We start from the raw sequence: 26,058 nt of genomic DNA, 5'->3' as shown, positions 1-26,058 counted from the left end.
AATAATTTGTCTGCTTCTCTTAACTTTCTATCCTATTAGAATCCATCGCCAATATGTTCTGTTACATATGAATGTATGATTTTTTTTTATAAACTGTGGTGATCTTGGCTCATATCTCAGGCCATTTATAGCACAGTATGTGTGTATATGTAAATGGGAAAGGTTAGAGGAAGACCTCAGAACTTTTTGTATTGTTAGTAAGAAAATTAATCTCAAAAGAAGAAAATGTCTCCTCTGTGACCATAATTTCAATGACATTTATGTGCCTAACAAATATCAGGGAAAACTCAGTGCATGACAGAGTTGATGTCACTACTCTCTCATTTTGTATTTACTTTATTTTTCCTTTTCCTCATATTCTTTGCTTTACCTGAACTCAAAGCTGCCTCAAAGCCTATTTACCACACATGGCCATCTGCTAGTGCTAAGGTGTCAGACAGTTTTGCTGAAGAGAGCAACTGCTTCAGACCCATTTGTGAACATTCAGATCATATCTGCACTGATTTTAAAATAGACCATTTATTTCCCCACAGATGGCTCATAAATCTGTAATATATTTAGGAGAACCAAACAAGCTCTGTTGATCACAAATGGTAGTGGCCTCTGTGTTCCTGACTTCTGAAAGTTTCATGTGACAATTAAAACTATCTGTTGAGATAATTTAAAATAAGTGAATTACAACATAGCCTAGTTATTTTGCTCTTAAATAGAGAAATTTATATAAAGTACAAATATAAGGATAATTTGGGGTTTTTTGCAAACACATTTCTTTCATAGAATAAACTACATCTGAAAGAATTAATTCTTTTGCCTTTGTATTGAAGAATTCAGTTTGTGGAAATTATGGCTGTGCCTCAAAATTATCTGGTGTTATTAATAAAAAATATACAAAGGTATCAGTTTCCTCATTTTTTTAACCAGAATATTATTAGTAATCATGTAAATGGAAACAAATAGTTCAAAATTATTTTATTTAGGATAATATTTTTATTAAAATTTTGTTAATGTTTATTTATTTTTTGAGAGACAAAGAGAGACAGAGTGTGAGTGGGGAAGGGGAAGAGAGAGAGGGAGACACAGAATCTGAAGCAGGCTCTAGGCTCTGAGCTGTCAGCACAGAGCCTGATGCGGGGCTCGAACCCACAAACTATGAGATCATGACCTGAGCCAGTCGGACAGTTAACTGACTGAGCCACCCATGAGCTCCTAGGGTAATATAGTTTTAAATGACATTGTATTAATGAAAAATTAAAATTATTTTTTTTTAAATTTTTTTTCAACGTTTATTTATTTATTTTTGGGACAGAGAGAGACAGAGCATGAACGGGGGAGGGGCAGAGAGAGAGGGAGACACAGAATCGGAAACAGGCTCCAGGCTCTGAGCCATCAGCCCAGAGCCTGACGCGGGGCTGGAACTCACGGACCGCGAGATCGTGACCTGGCTGAAGTCGGACGCTTAACCGACTGCGCCACCCAGGCGCCCCTAAAATTATTTTTTAAGATAAAGAATTTAAATATGACATATTAGTGAAATATTAACATGTTTGAATATGAAAGCTATAAACTTCAAAAATAGTCAATATATATATATTTAATCTAGTTCATGAAATCTGATTTTCTTCCAGTATTCTTTATCACAACAAATGATATCACCATCCAACTAGGTCCTCAAGCCAAAATGCTAACATTCATCCTTGATTGTGTGTTGTTGTTTTTTCCCCCTTTGTGATCTAATTTATCAGCAAGGCTTTTTGGCTTTGCATCTAAATATATTCCAAATCTTTCTACTACTGTGCAATTTCATTGCTTTTACTCTAGCCCTACCTACCATCAAATCTTGCTTGGGCCTCTACAGTAGCATTTAAACCAGTTTCTCTCCTTACACTCTTGGATCTACATTCAAATCCATTTTCCTCATAGTAAAATCATGTATCATATTACTACCCTATTTAAAAAACTCTAAATTTCAGAATAAAATCTAAACTGTGTGTGTGTGTGTGTGTGTGTGTGTGTGTGTGTGTGTGTGTGTGGCCTGCGATGCCACATGTAATCTGGACTCTGTCTTACCTCTCTAACCACTCCTCACACCCCCCTCCTTTTGTTCACTGGGTTCCAACAAAAAATGGCTTTCTCTCTGTATGCTTAACAAGGCCAAATGTGTTCTTGACTAGTATCTTTGCAGTAGCTTCTCATTTCTCCTGGAAAATTCTCCCTCCTCCCCAAATTCCCCACTGCTTATTTCTTCTTATCTTTCAGATTTGAGATGAAATTTAATTTTTTAAAAATATTTCTTATCTGTCCAGTATAATTACTAGACTCAGTGCCATTTTACCCAGACAGAGCATTTATTACTGTTTGATATTTTTATATTTATGAATTTGTTGTCTTATCTTTTACCACTAGAATAAAAATTCCATGAGACCTGAGATCATGCCTTTCATAGTACCCTTGTGTACAAAAGTGCCTTGCACATAGCAAATGTTCAATGTTATGTATACATTTTTTACATGTATTATATTTGTTATATATGCTATGGTTAACAAAGAAAACATGTTTGTATTAGAGAGAAATTGTTAGTATCCATAGAAACCAAGTAATTCTCAAATGATTAAAAAGGAAAATAAAATTGAGAGGAAAAATTAAGAACTAGATGGAGTTTTAATAATAAATTGCATAGTTGTGATTCCTGAATTTCAGCTGAATTTGCAAGCTACTAAAATATGAATGAGTGTATGGAAGGATGGATAGATAGATGAATTAATTGATGAGTAAATCAAAATGATTCTAGGAAGTTAGAAGCTATTCCATTGTTCACTGAGACCATATGTAATTTTAAGTAGCTGCCATTGGGGGAAATTGGTGTCTATTACATTAATAAAACACTGAAATTGAGATTCGAGATCTGAGACTGGATAAATGCTCACAGAATCTTAGACATACTAGGTACATTATCTAAAAAGAAATTAAAATAGAAGAATCATTAATATACCAGGATGAATTACAATTGAAATGAAATAGGAATCAATAATTTAGGAGTGAGGAAAAGAGAAAAATGAACTCTAATATGACCACAAGTAGCAATTAAAAATCCTAAATATCTATTTTATCGTAGACTATATATAGTGTCTGAAGGTTCAGTGAAACTTCTGACATTTCTATTTATTGATATCTACTTTGAAGCTTGTATCATTGGAAATTGTCATAAAATTAGGTTGATATTACAAGAATTACTCAAAGGGAGTTAGTTAAGTAATACTTAAGGTCTAGCTTTTCTGGCTACTCTAATCACTGAACTGAAATTTGGCAATATCTTTCAGTCTCTGCATCTTTCAGCTGGAGAAAAAAATGTAAAATAAAAATGTGAAGGGGCGCCTGGGTGGCGCAGTCGGTTAAGCGTCCGACTTCAGCCAGGTCACGATCTCCCGGTCCGTGAGTTCGAGCCCCGCGTCAGGCTCTGGGCTGATGGCTCAGAGCCTGGAGCCAGTTTCCGATTCTGTGTCTCCCTCTCTCTCTGCCCCTCCCCCGTTCATGCTCTGTCTCTCTCTGTCCCAAAAATAAATAAACGTTGAAAAAAAAAATTAAAAATGTGAAAGTGGAAGTGAGGAAATCTATCTGTCATCATTATTTGCATTGTAGACATTTGTTAAATTCAAGGAGGAGAGGCATGCATTTTGTGGCTTAGTCCTAACTGTGTACTTTTATTTTATTGTGGTAAGAACACCTAACATGAGATCTACCCTCATAACAAAATTTAATTGTGCAATACAATATTGTTGACTACAGGTACAATGGTGTACTACAAGCAGCTCTCTAGAGCTCATTCATCTTGATTAACTGAAACTATGGCAATTAATTAGTATCTTCCCAGTTACTCTCCCCCAGACCTTGGCAAAAAATATTCTACTCTGATTCTATGAATTTGACTATTTTAGATACCTCATGTAAATGGAATCATGCAGCATTTGTCTTTCTGTGACTGGTTTATTTCACTTTGTATAATGTCCTCAAAGCTCATTTATGTTGTCTCCTGATTTCAAAATATCCTTCTTTTTTAATACTAAGTGTATTCCATTATGTGTCTCTGTCACATTTTCTTTATCCATTCATTTGTTGATGGACATTTAGATTGTTTTCACACCTTGGCTGTTGTTTATATAATATCTCTTCAAGATCTTGATTTCAATTATTTTTGATCAATACCCACAAGTAGGATTACTAGATCAAATGGTAGTTCTATTTTTAATATTTTAAGTAATTTTCATGATGTTTTCCATGGTGTCTACACCATTTTGTATTGCCACCAACAGAGTGCAGGGCTTCCAATTTCTCCACATTCTCACCAACATTTTTCATCTTGTATTTTTTAAATAGCCATCTTGACAGGTGTGAAGTGATATCCCATTGTGGTCTTGACATACATTTTCCTGATGATTAGTGACATTGAACATTTTTTCATATATCTGTTGGCCATTCACATGTCTTCTTTGGGGAAATGTCTATTAAAGTCTTTAGTCTACTTAAAATTTTTTAAATACCAGTATTATTTTTTATTATTGAATTAAAGGAATTTCTTATATATTTTGGAGGTTAACCCTTTATCAGATATGTGGTTTGCAAATATTTTCTCCCATTCTGTAGATTGCATTTTTCTTCTGTTGATTGTTTGCTGTGCAGAAGCTTTTTTGTTTGATGTAGTCCCACTTGTCTACTTTTGCTTTGTTTCCTATGCTTTTGCTGTTATATCCGTGAAATTATTGTCAAGACCAATGTCATGAAGTTCTTCCCCTATATTTTCTTCTAGGAGTTTTATAGTTTTAGGCTTACATTTAAGTTTTTAATCCATTTTGAGTGATTTTTTGGTGTCAGTGTGTGAAAAGGTTCCAATTTCATGCTTTTCCCTGTACACACCCAGTTTTCCCAGAACAACTTGTTGAAAATATTATCCTTTCCCTATTGTGTTTTTTTTGGCACCTTTGTTAAAATGCAGGTGGCTGTATGTGGTATGTATTTGAATTTATTTCTGGGCTTTCTATTCTGTTCCACTGTCAATATGTCTTTCTTTATGGTAGTATCTTCCTGTTTTGATTACTGTAGCATTGTAATATATTTTGAAATCAGGAAGAGTTATGTTATGCCTCTAGTTTTGTCTTTACTCAAGATAGATGTAACTATTTGTGGCCTTTTGTGATTCCATGTGAATTGTAAAAATTTTTTTCCTGTTTCTATAAAAAATGCCTTTGGGATTCTAATAAGGTTGCATTGAATTTGTAGATTGTTTTGGGTAGTATGGGCATTTTAACAATATTAATTCTTCCAGTCCCTTGAACACAATTTACCTTTCTATTTGTTTGTGTCTTCCTCATTTTCTTTAGTCAGTATCTTAATGTTTTTAGTGTATAGTCTCTCACTTTCTTGGTTAAATTTATTCCCAAGTAATTATTTTGATGGTATTATAAATGGGATTGTTTTCTTGATATCTTTTGCAGATAGTTTATTGTTAGCTTCTAGGAAAGTAATCGATTTTCATATGTTGATTTTTATATCTAGCAAATTTACTAAATTTATTAGTTCTAACCCAGTTGGTAGGGGGATTCTTTAAAGTTTTCTAGATGTAAGATCACGTCTTCCACAAATAGGGATAATTTTATTTCTTCCTTTCTGAACTGAATGCCTTTTATTTATTTTTCTTATCTAATGACTTCTCCTAGGACCTCCAGTACTATGTTGAACAGGAGTGGCATCTTTGATTTATTCTTGATATTAGAGAAAAAGCTTTCAGTTTTTCACCATTGAGTATGATATTAGCTATGGGAGTTTGTCGCCCTAGACCTGTCTTATAAGAAATGCTCAAGAGAGTTCTTCAGGTTGAAAGAAAATAATGCTAAACAACAATGTGACAGACTATATATTTGTAATATAACTACTGAGTTAGACACTTTAAGACACCAAGACAGAGACCTACCAAAAGGTTATTTTTATTCTTCTTTAGTATCTATCAAAATAGTATTAAACAGCATTTCATCATTTTGTGTTTATGTACACTCCTTTCAACCCTCTGCTTAAGAAACAGAAAAACAAGAAAATAATAAGAAACAGAAAACTTCTGAGCATATTTGGATTCTGAGCCAGTTTTAGGGAGAGGAGTACGTGTTAGATACTAAAGATTTCCTTTCAGTGATGGTTCTCTTTCTAATAGTGGAGATCTTCAGACTATGTATAACATATTTTGGGACAGAAATCATTGGCAGACATGACATGCAATCATGGCTCCATTATTTTACTCAAAGGTTATTTAATGGACAGATCCCTTTCTGGTTTTTGGTAGCAACATTTTTTTTTAAAAGCTAGGATGAATGTTGCATGGGAGGTGTTTCAGATTTTCTTGTTATTTGCTTAATAGTTACAATTTGTTAAACATCTCTTTTTGCAGGCAAGAGGCAATAAGAATCATTAATTTATGGTGAGTGTTAAAGGGCTTCTGATATATTAAGAATTCAACCAAGGGTTTCTGAGAACACCTGTGTGTGTACCCAATTTTCAGTCATAATTCTGATACCCTGCTCTGCTCTTTCAGACTAAATGTGCAAATAGGGGGCGCCTGGGTGGCGCAGTCGGTTAAGCGTCCGACTTCAGCCAGGTCACGATCTCCCGGTCCGCGAGTTCGAGCCCCGCGTCAGGCTCTGGGCTGATGGCTCAGAGCCTGGAGCCTGTTTCCGATTCTGTGTCTCCCTCTCTCTCTCTGCCCCTCCCCCATTCATGCTCTGTCTCTCTCTGTCCCAAAAATAAATAAACGTTGAAAAAAAAAAAAAAATAAAAAAAAAATAAATGTGCAAATAGAAGCTACTTTAATACCTCATTTTTTTCAGTGTTCTGACTACTCTTTAAATCAGTGACCAACTAATTATTTCTAAGCCTACAATTCAAGTAGACAATTCTAAATTTTTTTCTGAAAATCAAAAAATATATATATTGCTATAGAAGAGGAGAATATTAAATAGAATTCTATAAACTATTTTCTTATATGACTCAGTAATTTAGGTAAAGGGCTAATTCCATTGCAATGTCAAGCAATGTTTGGAGAATATGCATTATTCTATCTCTAGGCATTTTCCTATGGTAAGTTTGGGTAAGAGATGCAGTATCCAAACTACCTCATGTCACATTTTTCTTTTTCTATCTGAACTATGATTTGACAGTTTGCATTACTCTATGTCAATGCCCTTACATCCAAAGGTGATGTCATTTGCATTACCTTTTGCCTTGCATGTATAGATAGATGACCTTCAGCTCTTTTGGATTATATTTATTGTCAATTCCCTAATTCACGAATATGAATACCACTTGGGGGCCTATTGTTACTGAAAAGTTTTTACTGGTTATTGAGCCACTCTGTATCATATTGAAGCTGCTTATGTATCAGATCACCAGTCTACTTCACAGACTTGAACTTTATATGAGTGGCTTTTGTGATTATTTTTTTCTTTTCTTATAATAATGCAAGAGTGGCAGGAAAAATGTAACTGACACAAAGCTGTTGCACATTAGACCTTATACTTGTGTGTATAAAAAGTTAACTTTTTGAACTCCTACCTTAATATAGTCACTGTTTTGACCCTTAATGCTGTCAGCCAGATCTAATAAAGATTCTCAATGCAATTTTCAAGTAAGATATGGGAAAAGCAAAACAAAAAGACTATAGGATAATAATCAGATAAAAGGTGTCAGAGTAAGGGAAAAGGAAGGAAAAATAAGTTAATGAGGTAAGAAAAGAAGTATTATCAGTAATTTCAAATTGGTTATCTGCTATACCTAAATCTTCTAATGGGACTCTTTTTTTTAATTGAAGTATAATTGGTACACAATATTACATTAGTTTCAGTGAGACTTTGACTTCATAAAATACAACTGTTTGAGAAAAAATAATATATTTAGAAGTACAACATGTATTCTATTTTTTTTTACTTTTTTTTTTTTTTAATTTTTTTTTTCAACGTTTATTTATTTTTGGGACAGAGAGAGACAGAGCATGAACGGGGGAGGGGCAGAGAGAGAGGGAGACACAGAATCGGAAACAGGCTCCAGGCTCTGAGCCATCAGCCCAGAGCCCGACGCGGGGCTCGAACTCACGGACCGCGAGATCGTGACCTGGCTGAAGTCGGACGCTTAACCGACTGCGCCACCCAGGCGCCCCTTTTTTTACTTTTTTAAATGTTTATCTTTTTTTATTTTTGAGAGAGAGAGACAGAGTGCGAGTTGGGGAGGGGCAGAGAGAGATGGAGACCCAGAATATGAAGCAGGCTCCAGGCTCTGAGCTGTCAGCACAGAGCTCGATGTGGGGCTCGAACTCATGAACCGTGAGATCATGACCTCAGCCAAAGTGGGACACTTAACCGACTGAGCCACCCAGGCACCCCATAAGTACATATATTCTAGTTTTGAGTAGAAATATTCATATTTAATAAATAGTTGAATGTTTAAAATTGAATTCCAAAAATGCAAAATACTATGCTTACTGTAGTGGAGGACACAAAGATATATAAGACATATTCTCTATTCTCCAGAAATTAAAATTTACCCAGAGTTAAGATGGGCAGCTACACCATAAGCAGACTTCTCTATAAACTCTATGAGTAAGTTTTATCCCACTGCTATTAAGACAGTGCTTCCAAATTTTTCCAGTCATGGCACAAATCAATAATAATAATATTTGTGAAGTCTGTTAGGTTAAAAAAAAGTTTGTAATCTAGAGAAAAAGAATAATTATATTACATTTATGTTATTTAATTATAGCATTAACAATAGGGTATAATTGTTTTTTTAAGAGAAAGAGTGGGAACAGGGGAGGGGCAGAGAGAGAAAGAGAGACGGAGAGAGAGAGAGAGAGAGAGAGAGAGAGAGAGAGAGAGAATCCCAAGCAGGCTGCATGCCACCAGCACAGAGCCCCACACAGGGCTCTATTTCAGGACTGTGAGATCATGACCTGAACTGAAATCAAGTCACGTGGTTAACCGACTGAACCACCTGGGCACCTCTAGGAGACATATTTTAAAATAAAATATCAAATATTAAATTTATATAAAACTTTTAAATAATGACTTTATAAATGTTTGATGAGCCTGAGCTTTATTTCCATGAACATAAATCCTTTTTTTTTTTAAGTTTGTTTTTGAGAGAGAATGTGTGCCCATGTGCATGGGGAGTGGCAGAGATAGAATCCCTGCACTGTCAGCATGAATCTCTATCCCAGGAACTGTGAGATCATGACCAGAGCCAAAATCAAGAGTCAGATGCTTAACTGACTGAGCCACCCAAGCACCCTAATATAAAATCTTTATATCAGATACAATGATTTTAAAATATGTTCACAAATCCTTTGACACTTCTCTTCAAAAAAGTGGAGCCTAATTCTCCTCTTTGTGGAGTGGATTTAGTGATTTACATATAAGAAACTGAATATGGCGGAAGAAATGGTGTGTGTCTCACAAGACTATCATAAAAGATATTGTGCCCTCCTCTGGGCTCTTTCAGGCAGATTACTTAATCTGGGGGAAGTTAGCTGCCGTGTCAGAAGGAATTTATACTTACACCAAGCAGTTCTTTTCAAAGCCTACAGGGAAGGAACTGAGGCCTTCTGTTAATAGCCATTAAGGGATATAGACCAGTTGGAGAATGGTTCTTAGAAGTTCAAAAGAGAGGGTATTAGTCTGATCAAGCCTCCATAACAAAATACCACACACTGAGTGGCTTAAACAGAGATTCATTTTCTCTCAGTTCTGAAGACTAGAAGTCAAGATCAGGGTGTGAACATGGTTGGTTTCTGGTGAGATTCCTGGCTTGTAGATGGCAACCATCTTGCTGTGTGTGTGTTCACATGACCGTTTTTTAGTACATGTGTGCATGGAGAGACGGAGAAAGTAAGCTCTTTGGTGTCTCTTCTTTTAAAGACACTTATCCTATTAGATTAGTATCATTTTATTATTTGTCTTCTGTGCTCGGTTTTTTGTTCCTCTGTTTCTCTTTACTTATCTTCTTCTTGTTTATTCAAATATTTTTATAATCTATTTTAATTTTTCCTTTGGATTTTTAGTTGGACCTCTTTGCATTATATATTTATTTTCTCTAAAAATTATAATATAAATCTAACTTTGCACAATCTACTTAATATTATACTACTTCACATAAAATACAGAAAGGAAGAGTCTAAATGGCCTATATGGTTGCATGATTTCTGTATTTTATATGAAGCGATACCCTTCATGATATACTTTTCATTCATATTATGTTTTTGGCTTATATGGTGGGCATCACAAATGTTATATACTTTGGATTCTGTTATAAGAATATTGATGTTTTTAACAGGTCACATTTTATTTGTTTTTGTTTATTCTCCAGAGTTCTTAGGTATTTGTTCTTTGTTTTGTTGTTGGACATCACCTGTATGTTAGGATCTTACTCCAACATATTGGCTATTTCTTTAAGACTCAGTTTTTTTATCTGATAGATGGGGATGAAAAATAGTACAGTACTTAACTCTAAGATTGTTAAGGAAACTAAATGAGATAATTTAAAGGATGCAGAACAATGTGACACATAGCAAAAACTCAGCATATATTAGCTGTATTGTTATGATTTGTGGTCAATAACATCTACCTTAGAAGGTTATCGATATTGAATAAATGTTAAATGTTAAATATATATGTAAAGAATTAAGCCTAGTAACTACCGCATGGAAAGGGTTCAATAAATGACAGTATTTATGTTGTTCAATATGCATGATCGTTTAAAAATATCTTTAAGTTTATTTATTTTTGAGAGAGAGAGCGAGAGCGGGAGAACCCCAAATAGGCTCCACCCTCTAACTCAGAGCCTGATGCTGGGCTTGAACTCACGAACCCTGAGATCATGACCTGAGCCAAAATCCAAAATCAGATGCCTAACTGACTGAGCCACCCAGGTGCCCCAAGATGAATAATCTTTTTATAGATGGTGATGCAAATGGAGCCTTTCAAATAAGTGGGGATAGCATGAGCCAAAGATAAGAAGTAGAAGTATCTAAGTCTTATTCAGAAGTTGTGACTATTATATTTGACGTATAGGGTTCTTAAAGGGAATAATATAAAAAGTAAGGGTACAAAAGATGAAAGTATAAATTTAAAATTAGCAACCCAGCACCCAAAATGAAGAGTATCTCTGAATTGGCTTAGCTGTCTGTAGAAAAAGTATTCATTAGACACCTATTTGTTGAAAACCTGTCATCCACCAAACATTCTGCTAAGTGCTTAGTATAGAGTAGTGAACAAAACTAGCATTGTCTCAACTTTCATAGAGCCTTGAGGATCTCATAACCAATGTATGAACAAAATCATTTATTTTATATCTACCAAGTCTTGGGCATTGCACTAAGATATTAATGTAACTTAAGACAATGCAGACAACACAGTGTTAACTCTCCTACTTCTTGTCTGTGGTTTGGTAATGTCCCTATAGCTAAGTTGACTGTATAATTTATCTTCCAAATTGGATTGCTTCTGAGACTGAAAGAAGTCACTGTTAATAAATTTCACCAGACGATAGGTAAAAACGGGCAAATGGGTGTATACGTATACCAAGGCTCTTTACATATAATGATTTCTTTAGAAGCTCACATGTGAAGAAACTATAGCCACAGATTTTTTTTTTTTTTTGGCTTACCTGTATGTACATATTAAATTGATTTTCCCTGGAGTGCCTGGGTGGCACAGACTACGGTTAAGCCTAAGACTTCTGCTCAGGTCATGATCTCACAGTTCGTGAGCTTGAGCCCCACATCAATCCTCTCCCTACCAGCTTCAGATCCTCTGTGTCCCTCACTCTTCCCCTCCCTGATCACTACCCCCACCACCTCAAAAATAAATAAACATTTAAAAACTAAAAAATAAAATAAATTAATTTTACCCAATGTTTCATCCTTCTCTTTTATCTCTTGACTATGCTTATAGTTTTACCTAAAAATCTCTGTGTTATTGGCTCCAAATATTTGTCTCCAGATATGCCCTCTCTTACATCATTTAGAGTCAGCTCATTTACCTACCTGTTTGCTAGACATCTGTAGCAACTAACTGCTTATGATAGCTTCTGACTTTATATTTTATAAAACAAAATTTCACGTATTTTTCTTTTTTTCACTTCTGCATCTTTGATTGTGACTCTCCTCCCATCCCCTGGGAATGCCTTGTTTCCTATTCTCTTGTCCACACCTTTGCAAATTAATTGAATTTTCCCATATACACAAAAGGTGGGCCTTACAGTATTACAAGTGTAAAACAAATACTCTTCTTAAAACTAACCCAGCTGTTACCTTCTCCAGAGCAGTTTTGCTGACAACTGCCTACCCTAACCCAGATAGGGTGAAGTGTCTTTCTTCTATGTTTTCAACACTTCCTGTGTATACATACTTTTATCTTAACATTTGCCACAATATTTTGAAGAAATCTGCTTTACTTATTTGCCTCCACTACTATACTATAAGGTTTCTTGAGCCATCACTGTCTTTATTTTTTGAAGATTCTAGCTCATAGTAGGTAGTACCAACATATTTATTCATCTTAGTCAAGTTGTGCTTTTCACCTACAAAACTATAATTAAAGAAGCTGAACTTACTTACTGAGGTGATTTTTAGATCACACCCAAGGATGAGGCTGGTTGTTAGGAGAACCAACCACATGGTTAGAGGTTTGGAAATTTTAGTCCCAACCCTCAACCTCTGGAAAGAGGAGAGGGGAGGGAGATAGAATTCAATCTTCAATGGCCAATGATTGAATCAACCATGCCTATGTAATGAAGCCTCCATAAAAACCCCAAAGGACTGGGTTCTGAGAGCTTCCATGTTGGTGAACATGTGGAGATTTGTACAGTGATGTGCTTGGAGAAGGAGCATGGAAGCTTTGTGCCCTTTTCCCATACCTTCCCCTATGTATCTCTTCTGTTTGGCTGCTGGTGAGTTGTTACATCCTTTTACCATAAACCAATAATATAGTAAGTAAAATGTTTCTCTGAATTCTTTGAGCCACTCTAGCAAATTGAACCCAGAGGAGGTTCGTGGAACCTCCAATCTATAGCCAGTTGGTCAGAAGCACGGGTGATAACCTGGACTTATTGGCATCTGAAGATGATAGGGATTCTTTTAGGACTGAACCTTTAACCTGTGGGATGTGATCCTGTCTCCAGGTAGATGTTGTCGTATTTGAGTTGAATTTCAGGACACCCAGTTGGTGTTGGAACATATTTTGATGGTATGGGGGGGAAAATCCCAATCCCCCATATGAATTGAAATTAATAACCAGAACTTTAATTTATTAGTTTGTATTTTCTATCCCTGGTCTTTTATTCTTGGCCAGCTTTCTCATGCCAGGATTTATACTTAAAATGAAATAACACAAGAGAGTACTTTTTCTAGGTAGTTGCCCAGACCATACCCTATTTACTTTACAACTGAAATTCTGGATTTTGTCCCTTTGTATCTAGTGCCTTGCTTTGGACCCAAACTTTTTTTCTTTTAATTAAAAAAAATTTTTTGAAATATTTATGAATTTTTGAGAGAGACAGAGAGAGAGAGAGAGAGAGAGAGAGAGACAGAGCATGAGTGGGGGAGGGGCAGAGAGAGAGGGAGACACGGAATTCTAAGCAGCTCCAGGCTCTGAACTGTCAGCATAGAGCCCGACTTGGGACTCGAACTCACAAACCGTGAGATCATGACCTGAGCCAAAGTCAGAGTCTCAACTGACTGAGCCACCCAGGCTCCCCTGGATGGCTTTGTATTCTGGTGAATTACCTTTTTTATTTGCTAGACTTGATTTTCTACTTCATTTTCGCCTCTGCTTCCTTTTCTGATGTTGACGTTCTTATGGCCTCTAATGAAAATCATGCCTATTTGCTTCTTCCCTACTGCCTGCCTAGACCACAGGTCCTACCTTCTTTATGATCACCTCAACTTCCGTAAAACCTCCACCATCAGATTTGCATTTGACATATAAAGACTTTAAGAGAATTTTCTATTGGAAAAACTAAAATCTTTGTAGACTACGGTTAGTAGAGATGTAATTTTAATAGAGGGAATTAGTCAAATATGGAAAACATCTTTTTTCTAAGACTAATAAGCATAACTTTTTTCAATGTTTATTTTTGGGACAGAGAGAGACAGAGCATGAACGGGGGAGGGGCAGAGAGAGAGGGAGACACAGAATCGGAAGCAGGCTCCAGGCTCTGAGCCATCAGCCCAGAGCCTGACACGGGGCTCGAACTCACGGACCGCAAGATCGTGACCTGGCTGAAGTCGGACGCTTAACCGACTGCGCCACCCAGGCGCCCCAGCATAACTTTTTTCTAACCTGTATTTGCCACCTGACACTGGATTCATAAATAGGTTTGTCAGAAAATAAATATGTGAACAATAATGTGATTCAAGCTATTATATTAGTTAGGTTGGCTATAATAACAAATAGACCCAGAAATATATATTGACTCAAACATAATTGCCATTTATTTCTAGTTTATATGAGTCCAAGTTTGACTAATCCTGGCCAGTGATTAGTTTTTCAAGCAGTGATCCTGGGAGCCAGGGACTTTCCACCTTGTGGATTCACCATCTTCTAGGGCCTTATTCTTATCTCTGTACAGTGAGTCGGAAAAAGAAAGAAAATATAGAAAAGATATATTTGTTTCTTAATAGCCTTGAGCTGGAAATGACACATATCACTTCTGCCCACATTTCACTGTAGAGGACTCAGTCTCATCACCACACATAATAGCAAAGGAGGCTGAGGGATTCATGTGTCAAATATAAGAAAAAGCAATGTTAATGGCAGCTATTAGTTCCCACCAGAATTAAGACAAATATGGTAAAATGGATTACAAATTCCTTTGCAATATGAGATAATAAATATATCTAAAAATAATATGCATGGTGAAGTACTAAATGTAAGATAAGATACTGCTATTGAGTTATTGCAAGTTAAGTAATTGTGAGAGATAATGTAGGAAATATAGGAATCAGTGCATTTTTATGTTAAATGGTTTCAATAGTGATTTCCCTCTCCAAAATCACTATTAAAACACAAGTTTAAAAAGAACATCAGTAGGGAAAAATGTTTCTTAATAAAGCCAATGACAGGTTCTTGTCAACTTTATTAATGTAGCTTTCAAAATAATAGGGACAGAAAATAAACTGTGCTTAGCACTTACATAATGTATTATATTTGTCTTCCCTGTGGTGTAGGTCAGAAGGAATCTGAAGATGAAACTGAAGGTGAAGAATTGGATGCCAGCTTTAGGATATCAGTGTTCAAACTACCCATACATACTTCAGGTTCACTCAAGTATGCTGCATTATTGAAAGAAAAGGAGCAAGATTATTTTCCTACATATGTCCAGCCATTTTCTACCACTCATCAAAAACCAGAAATTACAAAAAAGGACATGCTGTTGAAGGGTAATGTAAGAAAAGAGTTTTTTACAACACACAGAACTGGTATAAAACTCCGAACACTTTGTGATATTGATAAATGTTATTCCGAACAAAAGAAGCAGGAAAGCCATAAAAAAAAAATAACAGCTGTAACTCTGGCACAAGTTGCCCAGGAAAGAGTTAGCTTAGCTGTTCAAGAAAACTTAAATAAGAAAAAAAATGCTGCACAAAAACTAATTGCAAAAGATAATGAGACAATACGGAATGGTTTACAACAACTTTGGCAGGACAGATTCAATTACCTTGAAAAAGTTAAAGAGAGGAGAGCTCGGTTTCTGAGAGAAAAAAAACAAAAGGCTGAAGACCGTTTATTAATTCAAAACATAAGTAATGAGCGCACTCTTTTATGCAAAGGAATGATTAAAATGGACAGATTGAGGAAGAATCAGGCTGTCTTACAAGAGAAAAGTCTGATTGTTCAGCAAAGACTAGAAATGGAAAAATATCAAAAGAATTTACTTAAGCAAATGAAGGAAATTAGGTAAGTACAGTCTTGATATTATAGAAACTTTTAAGTCCATTACATGTGAATATTGCATACTACGTGCTGAGATCTAATAAACAGTACTTTGTTTACAACATGATATATTCTCTTTGAAAAAATAGAAACTACAACAAAGATGAGACAATAAAACGACTGTATCTCATCCCACCTCTACCCTTATCCGGTAAAACCTGCTTCTCAAACAATGGTTTTTCTTATCATAAATGGCATCATCATTAGCCTCTTGACAGTGCTAGAAATCTCAGTGTCTTTTACAACTCAGTCTGTCTCATCACCAATATCCAGTATGTTTCCTTAATCATTTTTCTGCTAAAGGGAATCTCAAACTGATCCTTTTAGATCCTGCTTTTCCCATTCTAATGCACACTCTCATATTCACTCTAAGAATTCACCTTTTATCCTTCCAGGTGAAAGTTCCATCTCCATTCTCCAGACTTCCTTTCCTCAACCCATAGCGGTTCAACAGCCTACAAGCCTCAACTGTCTTTAAAATTTAGTTCTGATCTTTTGTTTTTGTTTTGGCTCCCTCCTTCTCTAGCCTTTTTTATTATTTTTTTTCTTTTTCCCTTTTTTTTTTTTTTTTTTTTCTTTTTCTTTTTAAAAACTGAGTAAAACTGAGAGTTGATGGGGGGTGGGAGGGAGGGGAGGGCGGGTGATGGGTATTGAGGAGGGCATCTGTTGGGATGAGCACTGGGTGTTGTATGGAAACCAATTTGACAATAAATTTCATATTTAAAAAAAATTAGTTCTGATCATGTTACTTCCTAGTTGTGTATATTGACACCTTGCAATTGTCCACAGTATAAAATCTAATCTAAGTGGCATTTCAGACATCATGCTTTGTTCCAGTTTATCCAGACTCATCTCACTAAATTTTCTGCCATAGCTTCCTCTCTCTTCCCCAACAGCACTCTGGATTTGCTCCTGATAGATTAAATTATTCTCTACTCCCTACTCAGATTTGGAGTTTCTTATTCCAGTGACCTTACTAATACTATCCCCTTTTTCTTCAAATATGCACTCTGAAAGGGTACTACCAGCCCACAATGCTAGTGCTATCTACATATCATTATGCAACACAAGCCTCTATGTTATTATGCAAATTAGAATGCTTTGGAGTGCTCAGATTGGTGAGGATAAAATACTTGTTATTGTTTCTCCAGGGAGACAACATCACTAGTGGCTGATGCTTGCTGAGTGTGGCTGTGTTTCGCCCCTATTTGTTCCCATCATGCAGTGTATGAACTGTACAACCACTGACAAAATTCATCCTTTTATTATTCATCCTTTAGTAACCAACTGAAATAGTCTTCACTTTTAACCCTTCCCCAACTGCTCTTCCAGTCTGAATTAATCCTTTTCATTTGGCAGTTCTTTCATAACACTTTATTTAAATCTCAGTTACAGCAGTTATCCCAAGACAGCCTATATCAGGTTAGCTTGTAAAGTCCTTTATAAGATAATTTGGTCTATCTTTCCATTTCAGTATCTAGTACAATGCTTAGCTTCCAAAATTATTGCATAATTATTTATTGAAGAAAATAGGTAAAAAAAATTTGAAACCCAGTTTTTAAATTAGTAATGGTTGTATGTAAGTCCATTTAAGTCATATACTAGAGCCTGTGGGGCATGGAAAATTTTACCATACCTACACCAGTAGCTTAAGTATTTAAGTACACTTATTAATACTTAAGCCATTGCAATGAGAAATAATGCATATTTTTTCAAAATGCTTGTATAGTGAAGATATGTAGCCAGAATTATTAAATATATATGAAAAATATAATTAACCAAGTTTTGAGAATAGCTTCACTAGCTATTAAAATACATATCTAAGAACAAGTTCTTATTTCATGATAATAAATTTTTCGTACACATTTTTTTCTTTCTCTCTGTGATCATTGGCATTTCTACTGAGGAATACTTACCTTCAGTTAGAATTATTCACATGGTAATTCACTTTCAGCTGTTGAAGATGTCAGGTGATGTGGAGACATAAAGATTATTTGGCCCCAAGAAACTGAAAATCTAGGTGGGAGATAACTCATCAGGCAATAAGACTGCCAGAGTTAAATAATAATACAAACAATAATATAAAAACTATCAAAGGACAAAATTAAAATTTCCAGTTAAATGGTAGGTAATAAATAGATGAGAGTAATCTAAGATACCTTCAAAGAGAGGGCATAACTAAACATCAAAGTGTTAATTCATTTCACTTCTTCCCTACACTCATACAAAAATTAATAACATATTCTTGATCCTCTAAGAACCCACAGTTCGATGGCAAATATAAGTGTATATTTGAATCATTACAAAACATAGAAGTAGGAAAATTACAACTGTGAATTTGAACTTGGAAAAGAAGAAAGCTGAGAGGAAATTATTATTGGCAGAATGGATGAGCAAAATTGGAGAGCTCAGAATAGGAAATGTGGGGGGAGAGGAAGGATGTAGTGAATACTGTTCTACTTACAGCAGAGGTTTATGAAGGAGAGTAGTTGAAAGTACAATTGCTTAAGACACATTAAATTGGATTAGAAATGGCCTGTAAAGCTCAGTAGATAGTCACATGTCAAAGACTATTAGGAATACTACCAGGAAAAAAAAAAATTACATTTTAAACATGCGTTTTACCACAGACCCTGCTTTTTAAGAAATGCCTAGAACACTAATTCTCAGAATACATTTTGGACAAAGAAGTCTCAAACAAATGCAAAATTTTTTAAAATTGTTTCATGATGATTTTGTGCAAAGGCTCTGAAAATTAGTATTAATTCAAAATATATTAAGCTATATTTAGTAAATTTAAGCTTTATTAATTTTCAAAGGATCTTTTTGTTGAGGTATAATTAGCATATATCATTCTATTAGTTTCAGGTGTACACCATATTTTAATAGTTGTATATATTGCAAAATAATCACACTAAATCTAGTTAATGTCTGTCACCACACTTAATTACAATTGTTTTTCTTGTGATGAGAACTTTTAAGATTAATTTTTCAGCAACTTTTAATTTTTTTTTTCAACGTTTATTTATTTTTGGGACAGAGAGAGACAGAGCATGAACGGGGGAGGGGCAGAGAGAGAGGGAGACACAGAATCGGAAACAGGCTCCAGGCTCTGAGCCATCAGCCCAGAGCCTGACGCTGGGCTCGAACTCACGGACCGCGAGATCGTGACCTGGCCGAAGCCGGACGCTTAACCGACTGCGCCACCCAGGCGCCCCTCAGTAACTTTTAAATAACAATACAAGTATTATTAACTATAGTCACCATGCTGTACATTACATAACATAACTTACTTATTTTATAACTAGAAGTTTGTACCTTTTGACCCCCTTACGTTTTACCCACTCCCCATCCCCTACCTCTGGCAAGTACCAATGTGTTCTCTATATCTGTGAGCTCTGTTTGTTTGCTTGTTTAGATTCCACATATAGGTGAGATCATGTAATATTTGTCTTTCTGACTTATTTTACTTAGTATAGTGTCCTTAAGTCCATCCATGTTGTTTCAAATAGCAAGATTTCCTTCTTTTATGGGTGAATAATATTCCATTGTATATATACCACATCTTCTTTACAAAGGATATTTTTTTAGAATGTAAAACTGTTACTCAAATATAAAATAAATACATCAAAGATTTTATTTAACTCATTAAAGAACCAGTAAGATGTTATAACCAGTTCAAATGACAGTTCTAAGAGCGTGTATATGTAAAGGCAATCAGGAATGCCACAATAAATTTAGTCATTATCCACTGGCAATAATCAATTATAACTCCATTGGACAAAATTCACTTATACTTTATAGACAAGAATCATCTGTATTACTCATAGTTTTATTCAACTTATAAAGTTGTAAAATAGATCAAAGAGATTGAATGGTACAGATAACTCTGAAGGGCGCACCAGAGAGCATTCCCAGTAATTTTTGTTTTTTTACTCTTTCAAAGTCTTTCACACAATTTCATCTGATATTAGATTGAAGCTTATCAGTCACAGTTTTATCCTGGTGACATTTTAACTGTCCTAACAATGTAAATACATATGTTTAAAGCTTGTCTAGAAATATTTAGAGATCCATATAGCTGCTTATTTCATCTACATTTAAAAAAATATTATTGAAGTATAGTTTACATACAAAGCCATATTAGTTTCAGGTATACAGCATAATGATTTGACAATTCTATAAATTACTCACTGCTCACCACCTTAAATGTAGTTACCTTCTGTCATCATATAACATTATTACAATAGTATTGACTGTATTCCTGATGCTGTATTTTTCATCTCTGTGTTGCCAGAGGGAAGGTCGGTTGGGGGAGGGGTGAAATAGGTGAAAGGGATTGAAAGGTACAACTTCCAGTTATAGAATAAATAAATCATTTACGTTTTTAACTGCCATAATTAAAAACTATGGGGTGTCTGGGTGGCTCAGCAAGGTAAACATCAGACTCTTGATTTCAGCTCAGGTCATGACCTCACAGTTCATGATTTGGAGCCCTGCTTTGAGCTCTGTGCTGGCAGACAGTCTGAGATTCTTTCCCTCTCCTTCTCTCTTTGACCCTCACCCGCTCGTGTTCTCTCTCTCTCTCTCTCCCCTCTCTTTTTCCCTCTCTCTAAATAAATAAATAAAATTTAAAAATAGTTTGTACTAGATAGGAGCATAACTAGCCTTTTCCTAGTTATAAGCAATTTTTGAACTATTACTGAGGTTCTTTACATACCTTTTTAGGTATGAAAAATATTTCATATTTTTCTCTTCCAAAATTTAAAAACATTTTCCTTAATGTATACTCTGTGTGTGTGTGTGTGTGAGTGATTTTTGGAAATTTTTATAATTTAATAAAAAATATATTTTGGAAAGAGAATGAAAACTAGCATGTCAAAATACAAACCTAGTACAAATCAGTGTTACAGAAATTCAATCAGCTTAGTTTTATCAGAGTAAATTGAATGTCTGGCCATCATTAATTTGTAGAGGATACTGAGTCAAATGAGCTTCCTAATGTATCTTAACTGAATTATCTTCTTTTGCAAGCTGCTGCAAAGATATTATCCTTATCCTTGAAAACATACAGGAATAAGGCAATGTTCTGGTTATGTAGGTAATATGTCCTAAAAGGCATTACTGAGTTTTATTATAAATGTTTCCAAGTGAAGATTTTGTATCAACATGCAGAAAAGAGCTGTGAGTCAAAAAAGTAAAATCTTTCTAGAGACTTAAGCGGTTTTTTGGCTCTTTTTCTCTTGGTTGATTCTTCACTAGTGTATCAAACCACTTGACCTAAAAGCATTTTGATGAATCTCAATAACTGGTGAAGTCATTACTGAGAATGCAGTTTCTGATCCTGCTGTGGAATGAGGATGAATGAAAAAAGAAAGCGAAACCATACAGCTCTAGTTTAGAAAGTTGATAAAATGCCCCCAAGGGTATTTAAGAGTGAATAAAAAAGAGACATTGAAATGAAAGAATTTATTATATATCAGGTAAAAGCTGGTCATGAGCTTTCTAAAATATTCTTGTTCACACTCTGAAAAAGTGATGATACTGTTCAGGACAGAACAACAGGGTCCAGTAGAGTATCAATTAGCATGGACGACCTGGCACATAAGGTACTATCTAATTGCATCATCTTTTCCTTGTCCTTTGTTTGGTCATCAGTTTACCTCCTAGACTACTCTCTTCATTCACTGTGTGTTTATATTCTGGTTTGTAAGGCTTTTCTCCATCCAACTTCAGCTATAATCTCAGTGAACTTCCAAATTCATAAGAACAAACCTCCCAGTTGCCTAACAAACATTTTTGGATTTCAACAACCTGTAAACTCATTTCCATAGACATGTAAAAGCCTCCTTGTCACTTGGAACTGCCCGACCTCTTAAATTTTAAGTTCTCGTATACTTGTTTGTGGGTAATTCTGTCTTTTCAATTCTTTTCTTCTGTTGCTTTCACTACACACTTGTTCAAATATATTGTGACACTCAGCCCTCAAATAAACTTCCTTATAGACTTCTTTTCTTTTCATTTCTGGTGTATCATCCAGAGGTCATATCAGTTATTCTTTTCTCCATTTCATTCAGTTTCTCTGAAGTCCTTTCATTGCCTCCACAATGTTAACCACCCCAACTGCCACCTTGGAATAATCCAACTATCTTTACTTCTGGCATTCCGGTTAAAATGGCTGAAAGAGATTACTAATTTGTAGATTTACACTAATATTAATTATATGGCCTCCAACTTGAGCTGCTCCTTCAGTTGCTTACTATTTTTCCTTTTACTCACAAAAGTACATACATGGCAGCAAGAACTTTGCATATGTAATTAAGAGTACTAATTCATCAACCTTTAAATAGAGAAATTATCCTATATTATGCAGGTGGGTCCAGTGCATCACATGAGACTTCACATGCAGGGACAAAAAAGAAAGAGAGATTCAGAGTAGAAGGATTTGATATGATATTGCTGACTTGAAGCTGGAGGGGGTTATGTGGAAAAGTGAGAAGGAAATGAATTCTGACAACAACCAACAATTTTGGAAAGAGGACCTCACAATCTGGATCGGAACCACAGCCCTGGCTGACACCTTGATTTCAGCCTTGTGAGAACCGAAGCAGAAAACCCAGATGATGATCCATGCTGTGCCTGGACTTTTGATCCATGAAAACCATGAGATAATAAAATGGTGGTTGTTGTCAGCCAATACATTTATGGTAATGTGTTATACAGCAGTAGAAAAATCCAAACTCTTTGTTGTTCCTTCCCCAAGTTTGCTTTGGTTAGTCTAGGACCTTTGCATTGCCATATAATTCAAATTTTAATAAATTCAAAATACCTAAATTTAATACATTTAAAATAAATTTTAATCTAAATTTAATCTTCTATATATTTAAGACAAATTTAAATGTTAATTTCTACGCAAAAGACTCTTGACATATTAATTGGGATTGCATTGAATCTATAGATAAATTTGGGGAGAATTGACATCATGATAATATTGTCTCCCAGTCCTTGAAATGGTAGAACTTAACATTAATTTAGATCATTTTTACTTTTTTCAGCAATATTTTATTATTTTCAGGTATAAGCCTTGTACATCTTTTTAAAAAATCTTTTTAGGTTTATTTATTTTTGAGAGAGAGAGAGAGAGAGTGCGTGAGCAGGGGGAGGGGCAGAGAGAGAGGGAGACATAGAATCCGAAGCAGGCTCTGGGCTCTAAGCTGTCTGCACAGAGCCAGAGGCGGGGCCCTGAACTCAGGAACCATTAGATCACGACCTGAGCCGAAGTCAGATGCTTAACCCACTGAGCCACCCAGGTGCCCCCCCATCTTGTATATCTTTTGTTAAACTTACATCTAAGTGTTTGTTTGTTTTTATTTTTTTTTTGATGCGATTGTAAATAGAATTCTTTCTTAGTTTTGCTTTCCAATTGTTTGATCCTGGTATATATAAATATAATAGGTCATTATGTTTCTCTTACTTTTCAGTGCTTTTTAAAAGTTTTTGTTTTGTTTTGTTACATTTTGTCCATAGTTTATAATTGGTATCTATTTAATACATTTATTATACTTAACTACTACTATTAATTACATTTGCAAGGTCTCTTTTGCCATGACTTCTACTCTGCTACTTGTCCAGACATAGCTACTCTCCAGAAATCCAAACTCAAAATAGTTATAGCTATTTTCATGGAGTATTAAATGCAGGCATTCCTCTAAGGATTCTAAGTGTATTTGCTCATTTACTTCTTACTAAACCGTATGAGTTAGTCTGTCCCTTTTTAAAAATGAAGAAAATGATTCAGATAGAGTTAAAATAATTTGCCCCAAATCACACAATCAATAAGCTGCAGATCTGGATCCCAATCCCAAGCAGAATAGCTTTACTACCTTTCTCTTAAACCATAAGCCATTCCTTCTCGCTCTTGGTCATTACCACATCGATAGCCACGCTCCTTAAACATAACGTTACCAAAAGAGAATTCCAATCTTTCTCTTCATCTGGCTGTTCTTCCTGTGTTTCCTATGCTGACGAATACCACTAATATCTATCCAATAAAAGGAGTTATTAAGTATCACTGCACCTGGATGGCTCAGTCAGTTAAGAATCTGACTTTGGCAGGTCATGATCTCACAGTCTATGAGTTCTAGCCCCGCATAGGGCCTTGTGCTGACAGCTCAGAGCCTGAATCTTGCTTCAGTTTCTATGTCTCCCTATGTCTGCCCCTTCCCTGCTCGTGCTCTGTCTCTCTCCAAAAATAAATAAACATTGGGGTGCCTAGATGGCTCAGTCAGTTAAGAGTCCAACTTCAATTCAGCTCAGATCATGATCTCTCAGTTTGTGAGTTTGAGCCCTGCGTTAGTCTCGTGCTGACAGCTCAGAGCCTGGAGCCTGCTTCAGATTCTGTGTCTTCCTCTCTATCTGCCCTTCCCCTGCTCACACTCTGTCTCACTCTCTCAAGAATAAATAAACATTTTAAAAAATTAAAAATAAATAAATAAATAAATAAATAAATAAATAAATAAATAAACAAACATTAAAAATTTTTACAAAAAGGAATTCTTAAATGTCACACACTGTTCTAAGGATTTTATATGTATTAACTCATTTAGTCTTTTACTAACCCCCATGAATTGGATATCCCCTTTTTAAAAATGAAGAAATTGAGGCAAAGAGAACTTAAATAACTTGTGCAAAAATCACATAGTCAATAAGGCAGACTTTGTAGACTTTTGCCTTTCTTCTCGTCAAGTCCAGATTTCTGAGTATATCTGAATACAAATGAAGGGTTCCATGATCTGCTTGCTCTAAGTCTGTTTCTCCAGGCTTATCTGTTCCACTGTTCTCTTTCCCAGAACTTCATGACCCAGAAATTAGAGTGTTGTCACTTCTCAGAGCATGCCAAGCTATACTGTCATCTTTGCCTTTATTTTCGCTGTTCGTGCTATCTAAACAAATATGTGAACAAAATGTTCTTCCCTTTTACTTTCTGCCTGAAAAGTGGAATACCATCTGAATGATATCATTTAAACTGAATTACCTCTAAAGACCCTATCTCCAAATACGGAAACATTCTAAGGTACTAGAGTTTAGGACTTCAACATGAATTTGGGGGTTCGAAATGGGGACACAATTCAGTCCATAATGGAGTCCTAGAAGAAGCTTGGATTTAGTGAGCCTTCAGTAAAAGTTTTGCAAATCAGAGCATAGTCTGATTTCGATGCTTTTTTGGGAATCTATACCAGGGCTTATGGGAATTATGTTACAGCCAAGAGAAATCTTAGAAACATTAGCCTGATATGCATATTATTGAATAAATTATGGATATTATCGATATAATAAAATTTTATGAAATAAGTGGAGTTCTAATTTTTTCCCATTTGTATATGTCTATTTTAAAGGCATCTACTTTTATATTAACACCCTGAATAAATGTATACTTTTAGTCATTTAAAAATATCTCATTCTATTACTTTTTTTCCTCCTAGGGCTCAAGAAACATATAAAAAACACTGTGAAGAAAAATTTGTTATTGATATGATTATCTTTCAAAAAGCATGTGAAAGATTTCAAGATGCTAAAACAAAAGTTGCGCTTGTGAGAAAGAATTTAGTCTTTAAAGTTCCCAATGGAACAACAAAATGAACCAATGCCATGCCACATCTGTGGTCACTTTGAATTATGGCTATTATATTTAGTTAAAGGACTTTGAAATAATACTATTAAAGAAGAAATACTGTATGTAACAAGATGTATTTGTATATAAATCTTCTAAAAATATAAAGAATAAATCATTTCTCTTCTTGATCATAATTTAATTTAAATCAAGTTAACTTGACACCCCCAGAGGTGCCTTATATATCCAGATGTCCAAGGAACAATTAAAACTTATTTCATTAATTACAGGAAATAGTGCAAAGGCATTACTTATAATGTTTCATATCCCAAGGATAGAAACCCTAAAGCTATTTTCAGTTTCTCTGGCATAGTAATTTCTGCCCCAGCTGCTGACTTTTATTAAGACACTGTGTACTTTCATTAGTTT

General features: G+C 35.2%; 1 protein-coding gene across 1 annotated transcript in view; it reads left to right on the top strand.

The window, feature by feature from the left end:
• The window catches only part of LRRIQ3 (leucine rich repeats and IQ motif containing 3), a 222,684-nt gene extending 196,864 nt beyond the window's left edge, over positions 1 to 25,820 (top strand). Inside the window, exons 7-8 of the mRNA XM_045477858.1 lie at positions 15,254 to 15,983; positions 25,502 to 25,820. Coding sequence (XP_045333814.1) covers positions 15,254 to 15,983; positions 25,502 to 25,658 — 887 coding nt within the window. The 3' untranslated portion in view covers positions 25,659 to 25,820. The remainder of the gene's footprint in view (positions 1 to 15,253; positions 15,984 to 25,501) is intronic.
• Positions 25,821 to 26,058: the final 238 nt, after the last annotated feature.

The sequence above is a fragment of the Leopardus geoffroyi genome, chromosome C1 (genome assembly GCF_018350155.1).
Source record: "Leopardus geoffroyi isolate Oge1 chromosome C1, O.geoffroyi_Oge1_pat1.0, whole genome shotgun sequence".
Lineage (NCBI taxonomy): Eukaryota > Metazoa > Chordata > Mammalia > Carnivora > Felidae > Leopardus > Leopardus geoffroyi.
This window is presented reverse-complemented; position numbering and strand designations above follow the sequence as displayed.